The sequence below is a fragment of the Sapajus apella genome, unplaced genomic scaffold (genome assembly GCF_009761245.1).
Source record: "Sapajus apella isolate SASKATOON/1434 unplaced genomic scaffold, GSC_monkey_1.0 scaffold16, whole genome shotgun sequence".
Taxonomy (NCBI): Eukaryota; Metazoa; Chordata; class Mammalia; order Primates; family Cebidae; genus Sapajus; species Sapajus apella.
Genome location: NW_022436956.1, coordinates 18,359,366 through 18,370,199, shown reverse-complemented (window position 1 = coordinate 18,370,199; position 10,834 = coordinate 18,359,366). Strand labels below are relative to the sequence as shown.

The 10,834-nt window shown below is 57.0% G+C and overlaps 2 protein-coding genes across 3 annotated transcripts; one reads left to right on the top strand and one right to left on the bottom strand.

The window, feature by feature from the left end:
* The first annotated feature begins 2,627 nt into the window (after positions 1–2,627).
* Positions 2,628–5,615, top strand: APOC3 (apolipoprotein C3). Of its 2 annotated transcripts, none has more exons than XM_032285441.1 (4): positions 2,628–2,686; positions 3,300–3,367; positions 3,502–3,625; positions 5,309–5,615. In XM_032285441.1, the coding sequence occupies exons 2-4, from the start codon at positions 3,313–3,315 to the stop codon at positions 5,424–5,426; spliced, it is 297 nt and encodes a 98-aa protein (XP_032141332.1). In that variant the 5' UTR covers positions 2,628–2,686; positions 3,300–3,312; the 3' UTR covers positions 5,427–5,615. The 2 variants fall into 2 exon arrangements, with proteins under 2 accessions (XP_032141332.1, XP_032141333.1); XM_032285442.1 differs by lacking the exon at positions 2,628–2,686 and adding an exon at positions 2,987–3,093.
* A 2,655-nt stretch (positions 5,616–8,270) lies between these two features.
* On the bottom strand, positions 8,271–10,323 carry APOA1 (apolipoprotein A1). The gene is made up of 4 exons (XM_032285440.1): positions 10,148–10,323; positions 9,865–9,929; positions 9,521–9,677; positions 8,271–8,931 (listed from the first exon to the last, which is right to left on the bottom strand). The coding sequence occupies exons 2-4, from the start codon at positions 9,905–9,907 to the stop codon at positions 8,328–8,330; spliced, it is 804 nt and encodes a 267-aa protein (XP_032141331.1). The 5' UTR covers positions 9,908–9,929; positions 10,148–10,323; the 3' UTR covers positions 8,271–8,327.
* Between the last annotated feature and the right edge of the window lie 511 nt (positions 10,324–10,834).

The window sequence follows — 10,834 nt, the reverse complement described above, 5'->3', positions numbered from 1 at the left end:
CAGGGAAGCCATGATGGGAGAGAAGAGCAACCTAGCCTGGCCACCAAGAGAGCCCCCGCCGGGGTGCAGGCTGGACTGCTGGTGAGGGGCCACAGATATTTACAGTGCCAAGCCCTTGGAAGAAGACAAGGCGCCAGGTTTCCTGGAGGTGTGCAGCATCTAGCTCAGCACCGCCCGCCAGGTCTCTCTGCCCACATCTCCTGACCTCCCTGGGTCCATTGCCATACAGGAGAGAGGCCAGGCTCCTCCGGACCCTCTGCACAGATGGAAGGGCTTGGAGGATCCGGGAACATGGGACTCCGCCAGCCCATTCTAGTATGCCGGGGGCCCGTGGACCTTGTTGCTCGCCCCCACCTGGATCTTTGTCCCTGCTGTGCCTTTGCCTCCAGGCTAAGGATCAGTCTGAAGCAGAAAAGGTCATCCCCAATACCAAATCCTCCAGTGACCGCTTCATCACCTTCTCTGCCCCACCACCAAAGTCTGCTGTTACCAGGAGACTTGAGATAGATTTGTTCTGGGGATGTGACTGATGCTGCTATAGGGTCAGAGCTCTAAGCCATCTGGTACCTTCCTGGGTGTGTGAAGACCTGGGTTAAGGTTCCCAGCCTTACCACTAATGGGCTGTGCACTTGGGTAGGTCTCTACTTCTTCAAGCCTAAGGTTTCTAACCTATAAAATGGAGTTGATATCTACTTCACAGGAGTCTGATTACTTGCATTCTAACAGAAAACAAAATCTTTTTTTTTTTTTTTTTATAAGAGGTTTCACCATGATGGCCAAGCTGGTCTTGAAATCCTGACCTCAGGTGATCCACCCACCTCGGCCTCCCAAAGTTCCAGGATTACAGGTGTGAGCCACTGCGCCCGGCCAGAAAACAAAGTCTTAAGTCAAAGGAATGAATCTCTCTCACTCTTTCTTTAGACCAAGTCTCATTCTGTCGTGGCTAGAGTGCAGTGGTGCGATCTCGGCTCACTGCAACCTCCACCTCCCGGGTTCAAGCAATTCTCATGACTCAGCCTCCTGAGTAGTTGGGGCTACAGGTGCGTGTCACCACGCCCGGCTAATTTTTTGTATTTTTAGTAGAGACTGGGTTTTGTCATGTTGCCCATGCTGGTCTTGAACTCCTGGCCTCAAGTGATCCGACTCAGCCTCCCAAAGTGCTGGGATTACAGGCATGAGCCACCGTGCCCAGCTAAGAATGAATATCTAACACAGGAATTCCAAATCTCAGCCACTGATAAAGCATTCTGAGGGCAGGGCCAGGCCACCTTCTCAGGCCTCTGATTTCACACTGTGGTGTTAGTTACTTCTTCTGAGAGGATGGCTTGCCAGAGCTCTATTTTATGTTGGAGGCTCCTTCTGCCTGCAGACTCCGCCGTCTGGGAAGGGCGCAGTGTCGGGAGGAAGGGAGGGATGCGTGAGCCCCTCCGTGGACCTGCTGCTTTGCGCATCTCTATCTCATTTCCTGTTCAGCACCACTCTGGGAAATCCGTATTCTAGCCCCATTTTATTCTCAGAAAATTGAGGCTCTGAGATGTTACCTCTGTGGCCTGGATCATATAAGTGCCTTGGATGTCCTGGCTCCAAGGTCTCAGCATCCAGAAGACAAGCCCTCTCATCCTGCCATCGCTGCCACAGCTGCCACTGTGGGCCCAGCAGACATCTCAGCCCAAGAAGGGTCAGTGTTCCCTTCCGGACCACTGACGCCCCGCAGAACTCCTCTGTGCCCTGTCCTCACCAGACCTTGTTCCTCCCGGGTGATCCCACAGCCAGAGGGCAGTGAGGGTTGCTCTTCTCCCAACCACGCTGAGGAGCCCAGGAAGCCCAACGAGAGAATCAGTCCTGGGGCCCGGTTGGGGAGGGCCCCAGCCATGAGACCAGCTCCTGCCCCGGGGGATGTTATCAGTGGGTCCAGAGGGCAAGGCAGGGAGCCCGGCTGGCGGAGGGAGGGACAAAGGCCTTGGATTCTGAGTGACCTTGGCCCTTCTCCACCAAAACCCTGCCCTGAACTCAGCGGTGGGGGTGGGGTACACAGGGGAGGGGGTGGGTGGGGGGGGTGCTGGTGGGTGAGCAGCGCTCACCCACCTGGATTGAAAGCCAGAGATGGAGGTGCTACAGGGGGCTGGAAGAGCTCAGCCCTGTCGCCGGGCCTTGCAGGAGCCACTGCTGCCTTCTCTTCCATGCCTTCCCTCCAGACATCCCCCAGCCCAACCCCGCCACTTGTTCTCAAGTCTGAAGAAGCCCCTCAATCCTCTTCTCCAGGCTGTTTTCAGGGTTTAAGCCTGGCAGAGGGAGGGGCCTGAAATTCCAGCGTAAAGGGCTGAGATGGGTCTGAGGCCCCTGGCTATGCCCAAGCCATTTCCCCTCTCACCAGCCTCTCCCTGAGGAGCCAGTCTGCTAGGAAGGAATAAGGGGACTCCCCAGGCCCACCCCCAGTTCCTGAGCCCATCCGAGATGCAAGGCTGGCGGGACAGCAGCATGGGCACAGTCTCCTAGGGATTTCCCAACTCTCCCACCAGTTGGTTGCATCCGGCCGCCCTGCCTCAGGCCATGGTCTTGACTGGTCAGCAGGTGACCTTTGCCCGGTGCTCTGGTCCTCAGTGGCCGCTGCCCTGGAGACAATATAAAACAGGTCAGAACCCTCCTGCCTGTCCACTCAGTTCATCTCTAGAGGCAGCTGCTCCAGGTAATGCCTTCTGGGGAGGGGGAGGAGGAGGGGAGGAGGATGAAGAGGGGCAAGAGGAGCTCCCAGCCCAGCCAGCCAGCAAGCCTGGAGAAGCGCTTGCTAGAGCCAAGGACGCCTCGGAGCTGGACGGGTGTCCCCACCTCTCACCATAACCTGAAGAAAATGGAGGCCTGGGAGGGTGTCACTTGCCCAAAGCTACATAGCGGTTGGGGCTAGAACTGGCTCCAAGTGCACGCCCCCCTCATTCTGCAGGCTTAGGGCTGGAGAAAGCCTTAGCCAGCCCAGGCCTACCCCAAACAGGGAAACTGAGACCTGGAGAGGGCCAGAAAGCACCCGAAGTCACATAGCATGTTGGCTGGACTGGACAGAGACCAGTCCGGACTGCAGATGCCTTGATATCCAGGCTGGTGGGTTTTCTGTTCCATGCCACCCACCTCTCTTTGGGCCTCAGTCCCCTGCCCCTCACCAGTCCCTCTTCTGAGAGCCCGTATTAGCAGGGGGCAGGCCCCTTCTCCCTCTGCAGACTCAGCTCAGGTTCCACCTTAGGGGCCACGCCGCCTCCTCAGGGAGGCATGGGGTTCTGGGGTGCTCCTCACAGGACTCTTCCTTGCAGGAACAGAGGTGCCATGCAGCCCCGGGTACTCCTTGTTGCTGCCTTCCTGGCACTCCTGGCCTCTGCCCGTAAGCACTTGGTGGGACTGGGCTGGGGGCAGGTGGAGGTGGCTTGGGGATCCTGGTCCCAATGGGTGGTCAAGCAGGACCCCAGGGCTTGACCAGAGGCCCATCCAACCTGCTCAGCCCTGCTCTTTCTTCAGGGGCTTCGGAGGCCGAGGATACCTCCCTTCTCAGCTTCATGCAGGACTACATGCAGCACGCCACCAAGACCGCCAAAGACACACTGACCAAAGTGCAGGAGTCCCAGGTGGCCCAGCAGGCCAGGTACAACCGCCAGCCCTCCTTCCCCATCCTCACTGCCAGCTCCCTCCATTCCCACCCGCCCCTGCCCTGGTGAGAGCCAGCAGCGGAACTGTGGTGCTCCCAGCCTCCCGCGGGCCCGTTCCTCTTTGGCCTCCTCTTTTCTCACAGAGCCTTCGTCAGGCTGCTGCAGGAGAGATCACAGAGTCGGGACTGCATTCCTCCCAGTCCCTCTGTGCTCCCCAGTGCAGCCCTAGGGTGGGCCATTTTTAACCCTTATTTCTATTTTTCTTCCTTTTTTTTTTTTTTTTGAGATGGAGTCTCGCTCTGTCACCCAGGCTGGAGTGCAGTGGCACGACCTTAGCTCACCACAACCTCCACCTCCCAGGTTCAAGCGATTCTCCTGCCTCAGTCTCCCAAGTAGCTGGGATTACAGGCATGTGCCACCATGCCCAGCCAATTTTTGTATTTTTAGTAGAGACGGGGTTTCACCATGTTGGTCAGGCTGGTCTTAAACTCCTGACCTCAGGTGATCCACCCACCTCAGCCTCCCAAAGTGCCGGGATTACAGGCATGAGCCACTGCACCTAGCCCATTTTTTTTTTTCCAAAGGTCTGGCTAGAGCAGTGGTCCCCAACCTTTTTGGCACCAAGGACCAGTTTTGTGGAAGACAATTTTTCCGTAGACTAGCCGGGATGGTTTGAGGATGAGTGAAACTGTTCCACCTGAGAGCATCAGGCCTTAGATTCTGACAAGGAGCGCTCAACCCAGATCCCTCGCATGCGCATGCGCAGTTCGCAGTAGGGGGGTCACACTCCTAAGACAACCTAACTGCCTGATCTGACAGGAGGCGGGGCTCAGGAGCTAATGCCCGCCCACCCACCACTCATCTCCTGCTGTGTGGCCCGGCTCCTAACAGGCCACGGACCAGTACCCATCTGTGACTTGACGCTTGGGGACCCCTGGGCTAGAGGTTTGCCTTGGGAGGCCTCACCTGACCCACCTGACCCAATTCTAGCCTGGGTGTGAGAGCGCCTCTGCCTTGTTCCAAGAGCCGAGGCCAGTGTGAGCAGAAGCCCATCCTTCTCTCCCATCCTGCCTCTGCTCACCGGTCCTCTCCTCTCCCCGACTCCCTTCTCCACCTCACCCAACTGGCACTGGCCGGCATAGCAGAAGTGTGCTTAAATATTCTTAGTCCTCAGAACCGGCCGTGGGGTAGGCACTATTTTCCCACTTTGCAGATGAGAAAATTGGGGCTCACAGCAAGTAGGTGACCTGCCTCAGATCACACAGCTAATTAATCCTCTAATGACTTTCCAAATGAGAGGCTGCCTCCCTCTGCCCCTCCCCACTTAGAGCCACCAGGTTGTACAACTCCAGGGGGTGCTGTTTGCACAGAAAACAATGACAGCCTTGATCTTTCACATGTCCCCACCATGTCACTCCGTGCCTTAGGCCCATGGATACAAACATCAGATGTGACCTGGAGACAGCAGAGTTAGACTTGGCTGGGGGTCCCTGTGAGGGTATCCCTTCTCCCAGGGTGGCAGCCGTGGGTGATTCCTGCCTGAGATCTCTGGACTGTTGTCAAGTGAAGTTGAGAGGGCGGCTGGGAGAGCCAGTGAGGACATGGGTGTGGGTCCCATGTTACCTACAGAGGAGTTCTCATGTCTTCCCCACCTCCATTGCTTCTCCTTACTGATTTAGGGACTGGGTGACCGATGGCTTCAGCTCCCTGACAGACTACTGGAGCACCATTAAGGGCAAATTCTCTAGGTTCTGGGATTCGAACCCTGAGATCACAACTCCGGCCGAGGGTGTCTGAGACCTCAATTCCCCAAGTCGACCTGCCTGTCCATCCTGCCAGCTCCTTGGGTCCTGCAGTCTCCAGGCTGCCCCCACAGGTTGCTTAAAAGGGACAATACTCTCAATGCCCTCCCACCCCCTCCTCATGCCTGGCCCCCCCAGGCATGCTGTCCTCCCAATAAAGCTGGACAAGAAGCTGCTATGAGTGGGCCGTTGCAAGTGTGCCATCTGTGTCTGGGCATCGGAGAGGGCCAAGGCTGTTCTGTGGGTGGGCACTGGCCAGCATTCTGTCCACTTCCTGTAGCTGGGTGGTCTCTGGGCCTCAGTTTCTTCATCTCTAAGGGAGGAATCACTCTCCATACCCTGCCTTCCTTGACAGATTTATGTGGAAGGTCAAACAGGACAATACATTTGCTGATACTTTGATAAACTGTTAGGTGCCGCTCAACATGACTTGAGTGGCTGCCCTATGCCAGCAACTATGCCTGGCACTTAAGTCCTCATCGGAGTTGAGACTGTGTGCTCACTCAAAGCTGTGGAGCTGACTTCCCCTACCCAGGCCACCTGGCCTTCCTAGGTACAAGTGAGGGGAGGAGGCCGGATGGGCTCGTGGCTGGAGTAAGATGCAATGAGGCGCTAGTCTTGGCTCCACCACTTGACATCAGCCTCAGTTCCTTACATGTAAAATGGGTACAATAGTACCCCTTCCACTGCAGGTGTGTCATGAGATTGAAATGAGAGAGTGTTCAAACCGTTTGGCACAGCCCCTGCATGTGAAGATGCCTGATAAATGTTGTCATCATTATAGTTGAGCTGACTGGGCCCTTGGGACCCAGCTTGGAGTGGCAGGGGGCAGTGTCCTGGGATCTAAAAAGGAGCACAAGGTCACCCCAACAGAGGCTGCCTTCGTGTCCCCACCACCTGAAAGATGTCAGGCCAGAGAGCTCTAGAGCTGCAGATGGCTTGAGTAGGCCTCCATTCTTCAGATGAAAAAACTGAGGCCCAGAGAGGTGAACGCAGTTGCCAGCATCACAGAGCCAGCACGTGGCAGGGCCAGACCTTGAGCCCAGGTCAGCCGCGTGCATTCTGCTCAGTTGATGCAGAAAACAGTTTTGTCACTTCTATGTCAGGTGTTAGGGGCTCCTTTACAGGTCTCAGTGGCATCAGTATCTCCCGCCCCACCTGGAGACTGCTTTCTCTCTGGAAATTCCCTAGGGCTTCTCTCTGGACCGAGAAATCTCAGCACCCTTATCTGGAAAATGCTCCCACCCAGACCTGGCTGGCTGCCTGCTGTTGTAGCTCTGAAAGATTAGGAACTACAGAGCTAACTCCTTTTTCCAAAGGGGTAGCTACGATACACTGGAGATTGCGACATGGGGATGGGGCCTGCATGAGGGGGCAAAAGGTCCTGCAGAGACAGGGCAGAGAAGGCTCTACGGGTACACTGCCCAGATCTGTGGAGCCATGTGCACGCACGTGGGGACATTCAGACATGAGTGCAAAGAGGGACTGTGAGCAGGGAAGTCATGTGAGACTATGTAAGCATGCCTGCACACCCATGTGAACCTGAGTGCTAGGCCACACGCTTCTTTTTTTTTTTTTTTTTTTTTTTTTGAGCCAGAGTCTTGCTCTATCATCCAGGCTGGACTGCAATGGGACGATCTCAGCTCACTGTGACCTTCGACTCCCGGGTTCAATCGATTCTCCTGCCTCAGCCTCCCTAGTAGCTGGGATTACAGGTGCAAGCCACCATGTCCCACTAATTTTTTTGTACTTTTAGTAGAGACAGGGTTTCACCATTTTGGCCAGGATGATCTTGAACTCCTGGCTTCAAATGATACCCACCTCTGCCTCTCAAAGTGTTGGGATTACGGGCGTGAGCCACTGCGCACAACCCACACATTCTTAATAATCATGGATGTCCAGGAGTGCAGGGTCTAAATAGGGCTGCCTAGCCCATCCTACTGTTCGCTGTGCAAGCAACGTCCCATCTTCAGGCTTCAGCATCCTCATCCTCATCCATGCTGTGTCTCTGATGACAATCTAGCCAGGATGCGGGGAAGGGAGGATGCAGTAAGATCACAGATATGAGAGCATCTTGGAAATAAAAATGTACCTGCAAGAGGTGGTGGTGATTTTTCTGACTCAGGTCAGCTTCTGTCAGAGCTAGCAGAAAGACGGGGTGGCACCGCATGGACCCGCAGGGGGTGGAGGGCTGGCTTCCACTGCTGTGCCTGAGGATGCTGTGGCTATTTCTAGGTGGGACAGGAGGAGTGGGAGGGAGATTGTGAAAAGAAAAGGGAATTGTTTGCTTGAGAGGTTTTTGAATTAACACAGGAGTATAGGTGCAAACTCCAAGCACTTCACTTGCACCTGGCCTAACCTCTGTCCCAGTGGCTCCCTGAGGCCGCTGTACCCCCACTCCACGGAAAGCGGCTCCGTGTGGGAACACCTCTGGGACCGGGAACCCACTGCTCCCAGCTAAAGTAACCCTGTTTCCTGGCCCGCCTCGGACAGGGCTGCAGGCCTCGTCTGAGCCTCTTTCAGGACATTTGGCCTTGGATTGTCTGTGGTTTTGCGTGGTCCGCTGTGACTTCCTGTGTACGTACTTGAGCCTTGCTAAGGCAGACTCTACTCCCTCCCTCATAAGCAGCCAGGCCTCCAGCAGGTCCTCCAGCGTCGATCTTGGCCCTAAGAGGCCCAGTCTGGGCACGGAGTTGTTGAGATCCGGCTGGAAGTCCTTGTGCCAGGGCCAAAGGCCCCACCCGGGCTCCCCCCGATGTCCCCGACCCCCCCCCCGGGCTCCCCAGATGTCCCCGACCCCCACCCCGCCCCCTTCATTCTCCCAAAAGAAAGAAGCTGCTTCCCACTTTGGAAACGTTTATTCTGAGCACCAGGGAGGAGAGCGGCGGCTGGCGCCTCACTGGGAACTCAGTTTCTTGGTGTACTCCTCGAGCGCGCTCAGGAAGCTGACCTTGAAGCTCTCCAGCACGGGCAGCAGGCCCTGGCGGAGATCCTCGAGGGCGGGCTTGGCCTTCTCGCCAAGCGCGCTCAGATGCTCGCTGGCCTTGGCGTGGTACTCGGCCAGGCTGGCGCCGCCGCTCTCCTTGAGCGCCTCGAGGCGCGCTGCCAAGCGCTGGCGCAGCTCGTCGCTGTAGGGTGCCAGTTGTGTGCGCAGCGTGTCCACGTGGGCGCGCGCGCGGTCGCGCACCTGCTCTGCCAGCGGGCTCAGCTTCTCCTGCAGATCCTGCAGCTTCTGGAGCGCGCCCTCCTGGAACTCCGTGCGCAGCGGTTCTAACTTCTGGGAGTAGAGATTCACCTCCTCCTGCCACTTCTTCTGGAAGTCGTCCAGGTAGGGCTGCACCTTGGCCTTCGCCTCCTCCAGATCCTTGCTCATCTCCTGCCTCAGCCACTCTGTCTCCTTTTCCAGGTTATCCCAGAACTCCTGGGTCACCGGGCCGAGGTCTTCGCGCAGCTTGTTGACAGTGGAGGTCAAGCTGTCCCAGTTGTCCAGGAGCTTCAGGCTAGAGTGGGAAACAGATGGGTTGAGGGCTGGTCTCCCAGCGCCCCAGCCAACCCGGGGTGAGTCCTGGGCGACACCTGTCCGCGAAGGTGCAGTGGCCTAGAGTTTCCAGTACACTCTCAACCAACACCTCTGCCCTGCCCTGCCATGCCATGCCCCGTTGTGCAGCTGGACCGAGGCACAGAGAGGAGCTAAGAAAGAGACAGAGCTGGGACTGGTGCCCTGTTCTCTGGTCTCCAAAATGGGCCCTTGAAGGACCTCACCTCTCTGCCTACAGCACATTCTCCTCTCCCAAGGCAGCCCACACTTTTGCTGGGCAGGAGCAAAGGAGGTGACGAAGGGCAAGGGAGCTGCTGCACTTGTAGGTACAAGCTGGCATTGTTACCACGGATTGGGCTGCCCTGGTCTGTTCTTTGCAGGGGGCATGGGCTGTGACCCTGCCCAGGGTTCCCATTCCGGTCTCTCCATCCAGACCATTTGTAGGGCCCAGCTCCTCAGATAGTAGGTGAGGATTCACCAGTCTGGATTCAACATCTTCCCACAGGCCTCTGCTCCCTGCCCCTGCCCTCAACCCCAGGCTGGGTCCTTACTTTAGCTGTTTTCCCAAGGCGGAGCTTTCAAACTGGGACACATAGTCTCTGCCGCTGTCTTTGACTGAATCCACGTACACAGTGGCCAGGTCCTTCACTCGATCCCAGGGGCTCTGGGGGGGTTCATCTTGCTGCCAGAAATGCCGAGCCTGGCTCCCTGGGGGTAGGAGGGGAGACTCAGATCAGGCCAGCTGTGGGCTGGGATCTGAGCCAAAAGGCCAGGCTTGGAGGTGGGAGAGAGGGGGCTAGTGAGAAGCCTGCTGCCTCTGCCCAGGAGGGTGAGCCAAAGGGGTTTAGGGAGAAAGCCCCCCGATAATTGGTTCTGTAGGCTGGGGGACACCTACCCGTCAGGAAGAGCACGGCCAAGGTCAGCACCGCAGCTTTCATCCTGAAAGGCTGTGGGGGACCTGGAGGAGAAGAAGAGCCTGGCTGAATGGCAGTGGGAGGGGTGGGTCTCTAGCATGCAGAAGCCCCCTGCTCCCTCACTCATTACAGCCAGGTGAGGAGAATGGGCACAGAGTGGGAGAAGACCTCAGGTTCCCAGAAGCCTGGCTTGGGGCAGAGCCTGAACCTCGATGCCTCGAGCTGGGGAGCCAGAGTCACCCGGGACAGGCAGCAGCACTCACCCCTTCCTGGGCAGGCAGAAACACTCACCTCCTTCTCGAAGTCTAAGTAGCCAGCTTTCGCAGGGGCAGAGCCTATTTATGTCTTCAGCCAGGGGCTGGGCAGGGAGACAGATAAGCCCAGCCTGGTCCCTGCTGCTGCTCACTGGTCCTGGCGATGTGGAACTTGAGAGTTCAAGGATCAGCTCTGTCCCTGGGGCTGGGCAAATAGAGTGGGCAAACAGCGAGCTGCGGGGGCTGCAGGACAGGGGTCAAGGGTTGAGTGGGGCCGGGAGGGGAGTGGCTGCAGGCTTGCAGGTCCCAGGGGTGGGGTCGGGGTTCCCTGCACTCATCCCCTTCCCCTCCATGGGAGTGTGTGGGTGGTTGCCATTGTCCATAGTGCTGGCAGAGGGGAGGGGAGGGACGCTGGGACTCCTCCACTCAGGAGACCTCCTCCCCCACCATCCTGCATTCCAGGGAGACTACATCACTCCCATCCCCCTTTCCCCACCCCTTCCTCCCACCACTGTGCTTCTTTAGTCCCCAGCAGGTCCTGCAGGCCTCTCTCAAAGCCCCCAAACTGGTAAACCTGGGGAGAGGGGAGAGCGCTCTGTGGTACCCAGACTGAGGTTTCAGAGACCTCTTGCATTTCAAAACACACTAGAGACCAATTCAGAGCTGTCAACTTTTAACTTTGTCATATAAAGATATT